Source organism: Diabrotica virgifera, chromosome 4 (genome assembly GCF_917563875.1).
Source record: "Diabrotica virgifera virgifera chromosome 4, PGI_DIABVI_V3a".
NCBI classification, from domain to species: domain Eukaryota; kingdom Metazoa; phylum Arthropoda; class Insecta; order Coleoptera; family Chrysomelidae; genus Diabrotica; species Diabrotica virgifera.
Genome location: NC_065446.1, coordinates 253,111,713 through 253,124,984, shown reverse-complemented (window position 1 = coordinate 253,124,984; position 13,272 = coordinate 253,111,713). Strand labels below are relative to the sequence as shown.

Genomic DNA, 13,272 nt, shown 5'->3' with positions numbered 1-13,272 from the left:
TTGAGCTACAGTAATACAAACTACATATATACTAGTAAGATATTAAATATTAAGTGAACAACTTACTTGGCATGCATAAAAAGTTGGGATTTCCGTCAAACATATGATCGCAGACACACTGATTTGTCGAGTTATCGCAATGAGCACCAACACCACATTCAATACCTTGACATCTTTGTCTACATCTACCGTTGATACAAATGTTCGGTTCTTCGCAGGGATTGTTCTTTGAACATACATCTGTGGTGCATTGACCACCAGGAAATGGATTCCCTAAGAGCCCTTCAAGACATTTACATGTTGGACCGGTAGAAGTAACGATGCATTGAGCTCCTGAGGCACAAATGAAGCCTTCGCATGCTGAAAAGAACAAACCAATTACAACTTCCGTCTATTAACTGTATGTAAATTTTAATAGTAAGTACTAATATGTTTCATTTACCTGATACACATTGGCCTCTACTGTTTTTCTCGTATCCAACTTTACATTTGCATTTCCCTTTATGGTTCTCTGCTGAGCAAATGGCGTGGTTACCACAAAGTACAGTCGCGCAAGGACTAATACAGGTTCCTTCTTGGCAACTCAAAATACTAGCACAGTCTGCATCGTTCTGACATTCGGATTTAACTGTACCAGGTTCTTCAAGAATGCAACCTCCTTTATAAGCGTCACCGGTCATTCCTTTAGGACATACACATTTGTAACCGCCATGCTGGTTCAAACAATGGGCTCCATAAGCACAAGGATTGTCCTTGCATTCGTCTATATCTGTGCAACCTTGGGCGGGATCACCTCTGAAACCTGCTTCGCACATACATTTTGGTGGATCAGATGGAGTACATTTAGCATTTATGCCACAAACGAAGCGTTCACAAGGACTTTTACATTTGTTTCCGTCTTTTTGATCGTTGAAGAAGGGTGGGAAGCAAATACATTCTCCAGGTTGTATACATTTTTCATTGGTAGGACACTCTTTGTCGCTTATACACTTTTTCTGAGCAGGAGAACATTGTTCTTTATAAGGATCACCAGAGTAGCCTTGTGGGCAATGGCATTCATAGGCGCCCAACGTGTTAATACACTGTGCACCGTATCCACAAGCCTGTTGTTCTGCGCATTCGTTTATATCTATGCAGGAGCCGTCTGGTAAAGTTTTGAAGCCTTTTGGACAAGCACAGTAGCTAACTCCTCCTGTTATGGTTACACATTCAGCTCCGCTGGGACAAGAACCATCTGGACCACAACTGTCTAAGACACAGTTGCCTTCGTGTAGCTTGTATGGTGGCTGACAACGGCAGTCAGGGCTGTTACATTCCAAACACTCCAAGAAAGGATTGCCGTTAAATCCTGGAGGACAGTGGCAGTCGTAGCTTCCAGGCAAGTTTTTACACATAGCGTTAATCCCACAGGCTGGTTTCTCTTTCAGTTCCAAGCATTCGTTGATATCTCTACATTTACTAGTAGATTTATCTCTAGTGTATCCTTGCACGCAGATACAAACATTTTCGTTTAAGTACTCATCTAATACGCATTGTTCTCCAGCTGGACATGGATTGATATCTGAGCATTCTGTGGGTTTTGTGGATTTCAGACAGCCTGAAGTGAAAGGATCACCTGAAGTGCCTCCAGGACATTGACAGGAGAATGATCCAGGCTCGTTTTTACATATAGCTCCAAGACCACAAGGATTTCCGGAGCATTCGTCGATATCCACGCAACCAAAAGTGGTACCAGTAAATCCAGAACTGCAAATGCATTTCGCTTCTTGGTTTATTAACATGCATTCTTCGTTAGATCCACAGATTGTAGTCTCACAGGGATCTGGAATAGAAAAATACATAAGATATTTGAAGAAAATTACACAAAATGAAAAAAATATTGTATTTAACTATTAAGATACTAGGATAGCAGGTAGATACTCTTTTACGTTTCCAGTAGAACAATGATCTACTTCAGGGATGCCATTCTGCCCACCTGATCCATACTTATCTTCCAATCTCCAGGAACTTGGAATACATTATGTCCTAGACCCATTCTGCCACCTAATTACCAAAAGTTTTCCTTACCATATCACACTCTGATGCCGGGCAGCAGCAATATTAGTACTAAGATCTAATATTTGTATTTAAGATCAACCATAAGGGAAATGATCCTGGATTGGTCTATTATAAGATACTAGATGTTTTAAGAGAAGCAAAACCAAAAACTATGATTAAAAACAAAGCCAAAGTAAGAGACGCAAGGGAACACGCTGCCAAATTAAAATGGAGCTTTGCAGGACACAATGCCCAACTGAAGGATAAAAGATGGAATCACGAAATACAACAATGGAGACCACGATTAGAAAGTAGAGGGAGTGGAAGGAAACAAATGAGATGGGCTGATGACATTAAGAAGATTGGAGGACAAAACTGGAAGCAAGTGGGGCAAAATAGAAAACACTGGATCGAACAGGGGGAGGCCTGCGTCCAAAGTTGGATTACTTAAGGGCGAAGAAAAAGAAGAAGATGTTTTAAAAGTCTTTAGACTGCGATCTAGTCTAGGAGAAGAACCAAGGTGATTGACGTCATTGAAAGGATAGCCAGACTAAAATAAAGGTGGGCAGGACACATAGACAGAATGACAGATGGGCGATGGACAAAGAGGCTGTTGGAATGTAGACCAAGGGTAGACAAGAAAAGCGTTGGTCGACCACCTACAAGATGGATCGACGATTTAAGAAGGCTAAATAAAAACTGGATAAGAGCGGCGAAAGATAGACGGGGTTGGAAAGAGGCTTATGTTCAGCAGTGGACTTTTGAGGCTGGATGACGATGAGACTGCGATGTAGAAATCAACGATAAACTACGCCATTGCTCTTCCCTAGTATAATCATCATGATAATTAAAAAACAAGATACGGTCTTCAGTTCCGTGCAGAACTATTTGAGGATTATACTTACGTCTACAGTCGTTGCCTATATTGGGTTCTTGGCATAAGCATTGCTTTTTCTGGTCACAAATAGCATTTCCAGGACAATCAATATCTACATTACACGTAACAATCTCATTACATTTCGTTTTTGGATCAGGATCTGGAATAGTGCCGATTGGGCAGTCACATACATAAGAACCAGGTAAATTCGTGCATACAGCACCCAATCCACAAGCTTCTGGATTCTGGCATTCATCGATATCATTGCATTGATTGTTAGGGTTTCCGGAGAAGCCTGGTTTGCACTGGCAAGCAAATGTTCCTGGGAGATTGGTACAGATTGCGTTAGCTCCACAGCGCCCATTAGGGCCATTCACGGCATCACATTCGTCTATATCTGAAACAAATTTCACGTAAATTTTATGGTGATTCCATTTATTTATAGAGTTAAGGCTTATACATATACGAAATAATTAAAATAATTTCAGGGTTATTAGTACTGTATTATAGGGATGGTTCAAATGAATCAATAGAGGTCATTAATGTTATACAGACAATGGGTCTATTGAATAAAAAAAGTATTTGCTTTTACTTCCTCGTATTTAAGTATTTACTTAATAATAATTAAATAAAGCATTAAAGAAATGACTTTATTCAATTACTATTAAGTAAATACTTAAATATTTGTAAGTAAAAGCAAATACTTCTTTTTATTCAATAGACTAATAAGCTAAATCAAGTTTATAAATATATCACTGTTACACTAATATATCACTGTTACATACACTCGGTATTCAGATACTTAAGTAGATTTTGGTCATCGCATAGCAGGTTTTCATTCGCGGGATTTAACACTCCTTATAATTACTGAACATTATTTAAAAAAAAAAATAGTAAAATAATTTCTTTACTGACCTACACATCCTAGTGAAATATCCTGCACGTTGAAAGTATATCCATCATCACATATACAGTAGGCTTCATTGCCATCTGGTTTGCAGAAAGAATGATCTCCGCAGGATACGTCATCACAGGGAGCTTTACATTGAATTTTTGGGGGTGCCCCTACGTAGTCTTTTTCACAAGCACAGCTAAAGCTTCCTACTGTGTTTATACAGACAGAGAACGGTCCACATGGATTGTCTTTACATTCGTCAATGTCCAGACATACAGAGCCTTTGGCGATAAAGCCTTTCTGGCAGAAACATTGGTTTTCTATGCATTCTGCGTTGTTTGTGCAGTCGAAGTTTGATTTGCATAGAATATTAACGTCAATCTGAAAAAGTATAAAATTGTTAATAACACAAATTAATTACATATTAAAATATGAAATGTCTTCCATTTCCTTTATCTTTCGACATATTGGGTCTGATATTTGGTAACATTCATTAGATTTTGGGAGAATTCTGAAACAAGTAAATTTTTATGCCAAAGTGGTTACATTTTGACGATACAGATACTGATAATGACAATTGACAAATAACAATTTGCTCCTTACATCGGCCGGGATGACTACAGCAGATGTCATGTGATGACAACACAAGCCTCAAATGGATAATTGATGCAAATGAAAGATTTAACCCATGGGAAGGAGCAACTCTTAAGGCGATTGGAGGAACTGATCTGCCCAAAACTCAGATATATACTACATACATACCTAATGAAGAAACATGGTCAATGTGTGCTGAGAAAATACTCAACAGACTGAGAAAGATGAATTGAAGCCTGAAGGCGAAGGACTGTACAGTACTTCACTGAAAAAATCTGGCCCAAGAAAGACTTGCTCAATAAAAGATTCATGCACGAAGGTCTCGGAGAAATTAATCTTCAGGACCTTCTTCGGCTTTGGTCAGATCATCATCAGACCAATGAATGCCAGTAGATAGATGGCATCTTCCTCTGAAAAATCAATTCCGAGCAAAACCGAAGTAATGGAGAACAGTCAAACTCTAAGGAAAGTTTAAGCGGATCAGAAAAAGAGAAAGGGGAAACACCCTCTTATCAATTCAAATAAGCAAAAAAAAGGAAAACAACCCAATTACATCCTAGAGACAAAAGTAAAAGTGGGGCCTATAAAGATTACTCTACCAAAGGGGTTGGTGGGAAAGATTTTCTAAGAGGAAACTATGTCTATAGAAGAATCTGTTGACAGTTACACAGACAGGATTTAGTGATTATTGAAAAAATGAAATGAATGGCATTGAAATGGACTTTCTGGGACTTAGTACGAGGATTTCAGGAGTTGATATCAGAGAGCTAGTGTGGTTTGGGCAGAAATATTTACTACTTTATCTCCATATTTTTGCGTTCGAGTCATATATTTCTTAAGATATCAAAGTAAATTTTGGCTTCAGAGGTTATATTATAAAAATATTTTGTACTTACTTGTTCACATGCCACTTCTGGACTAGGATTAGCTTGATACCCTTGCGGACACTTGCAGTTATATCCAGGTTCGGTATTTTCGCAAACAGCGTGGTTTCCACAAGGAAGTTCTAAAGTAGCACACTCATCAATGTCGACGCATCCTTTGAAAGGATCTCCGGTGTAGTCTTCTTTGCAGGAACACGTGAAACTACCGACTGTATCCTTACAAATGGCGTTTTTCCCACAGGGATTGGTTGCACATTCGTTAATATCTGAGAACATTCAACAAAAACTATTCGAAAACCAGTTCTTAAGAACCAAGAAAGAGATCGCTACCTACTGAAGAGTTTATACCAAAAGTACAAAGTACATAGAACAAGTAAAGACCGGCACAAAGCCAAAGAACAGCTGAAAGTCAAAAGAGATTAGAATATACATATACAAAATACAGTACAGGCAGAGGATGCGAAGTTTATACAAAACGCATACGCATACAGTACGTTAGGCTTTCTAAAATATTAATATACAGTACGCAAAACACTAAAAGTAGGAAAATAATACACATATCTATATAGTACAGTTGTACAAAAATATCTGAAACTACGAAGGTCACTTAGGTAGCAAATCAAGGAGAGAGGACTTTAGCGCAAAGACTAAACATCCATTTAAAATGCATTGTGGACGAAATCAGTGGTTTTGGGACATTGTCAGATAAAATCGTGAAACAGCTAACAAATAAAAAACCGAAATACCTTTGAAGCTCTGACAACGTCGCATAACCAAAGTCTGACCCTGGGGGTTTCAGATATTTATGTCAACTTGTAATAAGGTACTAGTTGTTATGTGGAAGATACATACCAAGTTTACCAAGAAATAGCTGAAAACCATTCAAAGATTTGAATGGAGCTTCACTATTGGATCAAAATCTACATTTTATATACGGTGACCAACCTAAGGCATACAGAAAAGAATAGCAGGCACTACACTACAGGGAAACACCGAAATCCGCACATTGAGTTTGACTTTGTATTGAAAATTTTTGCAAAACTGAGCTTTAGAAGGTTTTAAAATACAGAGTACCGTAAAGTTCTGGTCAGAGAGATATCTTTTATCGTATAGAATATGCCTATGTATTCAGCAAACATTTTTTTATACCGTCCCTGACAGACGAATCGAACATAAATCCATTAGTTCATATTCTCTGTGTTGAACGGAGGATAACTAACCAGGAATAGGTAAGTTGAACGTATTCCGAAACTTGTCGATTTAGTGAGTTGAGAGAAATCGACAAATCCCTATCCAACGGCTATGTGCGTTGAACGTAGTCATCATTATTTTGCCATCTGGCGCGTTGAGCCAGACACCTCCTTCCTTATACATTTATTTCGCACTATAAGAAATAAATGCGACTCCTAATTAATTGTATTTTATAGTTACTTGTGACGTTAGACATAATTTTTAGTTAAACAAAAATATTTTTTGTTACTGTATATTGTTAAGATTGTAAATTGTGTTGTACTCACACTATCTTTGTAGACCAGAACTTTACATCACACTGTATAATCAATACCGTAGATATTGTCAAATAATCTTTCCCAATAAGACTAATGTTATGATTGGTCTCGATATAATGAAGATATGCTTCTGTTTATGATATAGAGGTTATAACAGTTTATAGACAGTATGATAAAGTATTCAGATATGCTTTTGGTCAGTCTATGAAAACATTCCAAAGTTCAGCAGTGCAGAAATTTGAAAAAGTCAAATCAATGATGCGAAGGAAATTTGAAATTTGAAGAAGAATAAAAATGAAGAGGTGAAAAAGTATATACTTGCATTGAAACACTAAATTTTCTTTTACTATTGTATGATTTTAACGTCATATATAAAGATGTATAAGGACTCACCAAATGACGAAATTAAGGCCTAAGAATTACTACAGGGAAGTGTGATGTAACTAAAAATTAATGATATTTGATCAAAATAACGATTTTAATTTTGTTTTAACATTTTTTAAAAATTCTGGAAGCTGCTCTTTATATTTGTACCTACTAGCCAAAAAATGGCTTATAAAAAACCACAAATTACAGAATAAGATTGATAAAAAACAAATAGCAAAAAAGTCAAAATTATTTTCTATTAATTCTCTTAATTGGTCAATATTTTAGAAGATAGATCTGAGGGAGTCAGGAACGTCAATAAATATAAGCCAAGGCTTTTAACAACAGGTTTTTAAAGAATACAGAAATTTACAAAGGGAAATGAAGGAAGTTTACAAAGAAAAACAGATTAGAATGAAGGACTTTACAAGATAAAGACTCTTAGATGGCAATGAGACAGCTCTATTATTCATACAATAAAGAACATAGAAAATTTAGGTAATATTATTTTTTAATTACTTTTTGGTAATTTTAATATGCTTAAAGATTAGTATGTACAATTTCAACTCTTCTTTGTGTTTCTTTTGTTTTTTTTTTATGAAAAATAAGATGAAAAACTAAAATACTGCATTCCAACTGAACCATTGTTAACGCCACATCGTCATCTTTGAGATACACCAAAGAATATCAAATCATGTGAAATTCTTCCTTTAACAATAAAGATCTTTATATGGATTGTTCGGCTCTTATCTTGTGTTATGGATCGTACTCAATGTTCATATGTTCATACCAATATCATACTGTGACATCTTCAGCGGATGTTCTTGGGAGGAGTACACAGTTGAGCTTATTCTGACAGAATTATCTTCAAAGTGTTACAATTGTAGTATTACAGATTTTGTGATTATTAATACAAGTTTCTAAACCCTTCGTGATTCTATCCATCGTTTGTACCCTACACAGTCTTCTATACCTATCTCTACATTTAAAAGATGTTGTTCTTTACCGAGTTCCCAAGTAATTTAATAATAATAGCCCAATAAAATAAAACAAAATCAAAATGTAATTCCGTACAGGTTGGAATAGTTTTTTTATCAAAGTTTAGGTCCAAACAAAGGATATTTTCAAGAAAGTATATGATTCATATGAGGAGATCATTGTTTAGAGTTTAGATAATTAAAATGGGTAATTTTTGCACAAAATTTACTTTTTTAACTGCTGAGGTAATTCATGTTTTTATTAAGGCTTTTACAATTTTTTTCGGCAAAGATGAAGAAACAATCTTTTTTATACGACATACTGAATTAAATGTGACCCTTAATTTATTTAAATAATTGTAAATCAAAATTGAAAAACAAATTTCCAAAAAAATATTATTTGCATTATAAATAAACACTATAAAACATTATGTTTTGCAGAAAAAGTCGCACTATGGTACCAGTATAAACCCAAAAAAAAAAAAAAATCGGTTAATAAATATTAAGTAGTCTATGAGATATTTAATTTGTTTTTAAAAAATTGCCTTCTCTTCAAGTGCAAGAACGCGGTTATTGCCGATGGATTAAACAAGTTTTTAAGGTCCCATTGTTTTTGATTTTATGTGTGTTTTCGACAGATCTATTGATAAATAAAAATTTTAATTAAACACCCCTCCAAAATGGTGTTTGAAAATTGGTGTAATTTGTTTAAAACTTGTTTTTTAATAACATCGCCATGATTAAAAATTTTGAAATAATTTTTCGATATTCGTGTTCCTGATAGTTTTTGACACACTTACAAAAGAAACAAAATGTCTAGATCCATTTTTTGCCGAGATAGCTTTTCCAAGTTTAAAAATTAATATTTTGTTTATTTATCAATATTAACATTTTAAAGTGCTTATAGTGTTACATTTTTAGAGTATTTTAAAAAATAATGATTTTCGTAGCGACCTTAAAGAAAAACTTTTTGTCTGAAGAGTGGTGCAGTAGTACTTTGCAATAGCTTCGTTAATAATGGACCAATTTCAATGTTTTTTTTTGAGTTTAGGGTAGCATATAAAAATAATAACGTCTAAATGACACTTTTTACAAAAAATATTTGTAAATTAAACAAGTTTTTTTCAATTTTTTTTCTCTACGTGTGATAAATAAAAATTGACACAAAAATTTTTTATAAAAAAAATAACAAGATAATACTGAATTAGCATTAAACATTTGTTAAAGACTTTTTTTGTACAATATTAAAATATATATGTTGTAGTTTACATTTAATTTTACATTCTTTATAACAGGTAGTACACTAAAAATTGTGTATATATGTATTTGTTAATTTTTATTCACTTATATACATAATAGATTTATAATAGAGGTTGTCCTCCATTTTTTTTTATATTTTCTTTTGTATTCACTTTAACTTTGTGAGATTTTGCCAATGATTTGTACAAAGAAAAAAGTTTTCTTTAATGTTTCTTTAACCAAATTTTACTATTTTGTTAGATTTTTAAAATAAAAATTTGTTTTAATACCTACTGTTTTGTGGTTATCTTTGTTGCCAACTTTTATTTATCACAATATTAGAGACCAAAATTTTTAGAAAAAAATATTGTTTATAACAAATTAATGAATATTTAGTGCAAAAAAGGTCATGCAGATGTTATTATTTTATTTATTTAAAATGGTTCTAGAAATTTTTTTTCTTTTGTTAATGTGTCAAAAACCAACAAAAACACGAATATCGAAAAATAATTTAAACATTTTTTTCTACAACCGTGTTAAAAATGCAATTTTTAGCACTCCATACGAGCGTTAAAAATGCTATTTTAAGACACTAGTGATTTAACAATTTTAAGGCACTGCAGTTCGTATTGACCGTATAGGCAATTTTGATGTAATGTTAAAAAAATATAAAAATGAAATGTCAGTCAAGTTCAAGTAAAAGTTTTTGTAGATAATGTCCTGTAATTACGTTTGTAGAAAAAATATTGTATGAAATGCGTGTTAAAAAGTATATTTTTAAGGCACTCATGTGAATTGCAGAACTCGCTATCACTCATTCTGCAAACTTTCACATGCGTGCCTTAAACGTGTACTTTTAACACTTATATCATAAATAACTATTAATCCCGGCACTGTTATTAAAAAAACAAATTTTAAACAAATTACACCAATTGTCAAACGTCATTTTTGAGGAGTGTTTAATTGAAATTTTAATTTGTCAATACATTTATCAAAAATATACATAAAAGCAAAAAAATGAGATCTTAAAAACTTGTATACTCTATCGGCAACAACCGCGTTTTTGGAATTGAAAAATCTTCATTTTTTATAAACAAATTAAATATCTCATAAACTACTCAATATTTATCAACCAATTTTTTTTTCAGTTTATACTGATATAATAGCGCAACTTTTTATGTAAAACAAAATGTTTAATAGTGCTTATTTATAATGCAAATAATATTTTTTTGAAACTTTTTTTTCGATATTGATTTACAATTACATATTTAAATAGATTAAAGGTCAAATTAATTTAGTAAGTCTTATATAAAAGACTGTTTCATCAGCTTTGCAGAAAAAATTGTAAAAACCTTAATATGAACATGAATTACCTCAGCACTTAAAAAAGTAAATATTGAGCAAAAATTACCCATTTTTAATTATTTAAACAATGATCCCTTCATTTGAATCATATAATTTCTTGAAAATATCTTTTTTTTTTTACCTAAACTTTGATAAAAAATTTACTCCAACCTGTACGGAATTGCATTCTGATTTACATGCATTGTATTTTTATTTGATCGGTCTATAAGGTTCTGTAACTGTTTTCTTGTGGCATGTGTAGTTAAATAGTATGTCTATATGGAATTAAGCCACAATTGATTGTAATGAAAATTGCAATTTAAGTACTATTTGACATTTCAATGTCCACTCCAGAAATCGTTTTCAAAAAAAGATTATTTTAAAAATTCTACGAAAATGAACCAACAAGTTACTAATAGGTCATGATTTATAGAAAGTCGGAGACTTTCCATCTACAATTATATACAATTCATATGCAACACACAATACACAAGCACATACCTACATAAACTCACATTAGACAAACGCATAATACTCAAACAAATAATACAAAAACACACAAGAGAGTCAGAAATTAATATCCCGAGGGTACACACACCACCCTCAGATTTTTTCAACTAAAAGCAGGCTATTGCCTACAAGATCGACGCCAAGTAAGTAAATTTTGAACATAACCTGCTAATAGCTTTGTTGGTTATACATTTGTGCAGAATTTTTAAAATATTCTTTTTTGAAAACGATTTCGAAACGGAAATTGGAACGTCAAAAATGATTAAAAAATGTTTCATTACAATCAATTGTTAAATATCAAATATTCATAATTCACATCTGATATTAAACAGTATATTTTTATCACCCCGTAGATCACATAAAATAATTTATTATTATATTTAACCATGTGCGGGCTATTTGATTTGTTTAATTGTTACAATTCATAAACAATATTTTGGCAATGGATATTAATTTAGCTGACTAAGTAAAAACCTTTGTTCTTTTTGTCGTATGGGCTATGTATGACCCAATTCATGTTGAGAGCAAGAGAGAACATACATTTAAATTCATTAATTAGAATCAAGTCAACCAGGCCATATTTGCCTTTAAATTCATTCTTTCGAGTCATCTCATACAGTCAATATGTAGCATCAACAAGAGACTTAATAGTCCAGGGCGCATCTGTTTTGAGATGGACGTTAAGAGGTGACTCAAATTTTTTTGCAGAAATTGCTTGAAAATAACTCAAATAATAATATTTGAGTTATCCTCCCACTCAAAATGGTCCGGAACATTGTTTAAATAATCAAAATGTTAAAATATTAAGGAAAAATTCGATTTTTTTATTGGTTTTTTGATTATAACTTTAAAACTATTCATTTTTGAGAAAAGTTGTACTAATATAAAAGTTGCGTAATGAAATTTCCTACGATATAGAATTGGTTAAATATTTAAAAAAATAGTTACCCTTGTTGCAAAATAGCAATAATTGCGAAAAACACCATACAAAAACAAGTATTCGCATTTTACGGTTTTTAACCATTTATGCTACACTTAGGACCTTCATATTTTACCCAGAAAAATTTTATGATATAGTAAAACAACACTGTAAATTTCATTAAGATCGGTTTAATAGATTTCGCAAAATAAATTTTGCAATCCAGCTTTCGCAAAAAAAATTCATTTTTTTTAAATGTTGCAGGACTGAAAATAAACCAGATAGCAAGTTGAATATTTTTTTGCTTATAGAAGTATACTGTACCTTTCATTTGCAATTTGCAAAATTAAAATAGATTACTTACCACGGCGTCAGGAAATTTTTTAAATAAACATTAATTTTTGGTGCTACGCGCAGGACAGCGGTGTTCAATTCACACAAGTTGATTTCCACCCTTTCTTCCAATCTTTATCTAATATATTATTTTCTTACTCTATATTTTGTTGTATTTTAATATTTTAATTACACAAAAATCAAACTAATTTTATTGTTTGTGAAATATTGTTTAAACAATTGCATATATGTTTAAAAATAATAAACTTTTATTCTCTATAAGTTAAAATATATGAACAAAGAAAGTTTTTGCTAAAAAGTGTTATTTCAAAGGATAGAGTATGTGTTTTTATTTTGCAATAAACAAATTTATTTATTTATATCAAAATGTAATAAAAATTGAAATGTATCAATTATTATCAAAGGTCATTGGAATGCCCAATCAGAGCAAACTATCCGCTGTCCTGCGCGTAGCACCAATAATTAATGTTAATTTAAAAAAATTCCTTACGCCGTAATAGTTAATCGATTTTAGTTATGCAAATTGTAAATGAAAGGTACAGTACACTTCTATAAGCAAAAAAAAATCAACTTGCTATCTGCTTTATTTTCAGTCCTGTAACATTTTGAAAAAATGAATTTTTTTGCGAAAGCTGGATTGCAAAATTTATTGAACCAATCTTAATGAAATTTATAGTATTATTTTACTGTATCATAAAGTTTTTCTGGGTGAAATAAGAAAGTCCTAAGTCTAGTACAAATGGTTGAAAAACGTAAAATGCGAATACT

At 32.4% G+C, this 13,272-nt stretch overlaps 1 protein-coding gene across 30 annotated transcripts in view; it reads right to left on the bottom strand.

The window, feature by feature from the left end:
* LOC114327495 (uncharacterized) overlaps positions 1 to 13,272 on the bottom strand; it is a 677,364-nt gene that overhangs the window by 244,558 nt on the left and 419,534 nt on the right. For 28 of the 30 annotated variants that reach the window (XM_050648891.1, XM_050648865.1, XM_050648867.1 and 25 more), the window contains exons 9-13: positions 5,300 to 5,553; positions 3,830 to 4,190; positions 2,943 to 3,311; positions 443 to 1,822; positions 67 to 360 (exon numbers count right to left, since the gene is read on the bottom strand). The exons of the other annotated variants lie outside the window; for them this stretch is intronic. In XM_050648891.1, the coding sequence (XP_050504848.1) occupies positions 67 to 360; positions 443 to 1,822; positions 2,943 to 3,311; positions 3,830 to 4,190; positions 5,300 to 5,553 (2,658 nt within the window). The remainder of the gene's footprint in view (positions 1 to 66; positions 361 to 442; positions 1,823 to 2,942; positions 3,312 to 3,829; positions 4,191 to 5,299; positions 5,554 to 13,272) is intronic. 30 annotated transcript variants of the gene reach the window in all.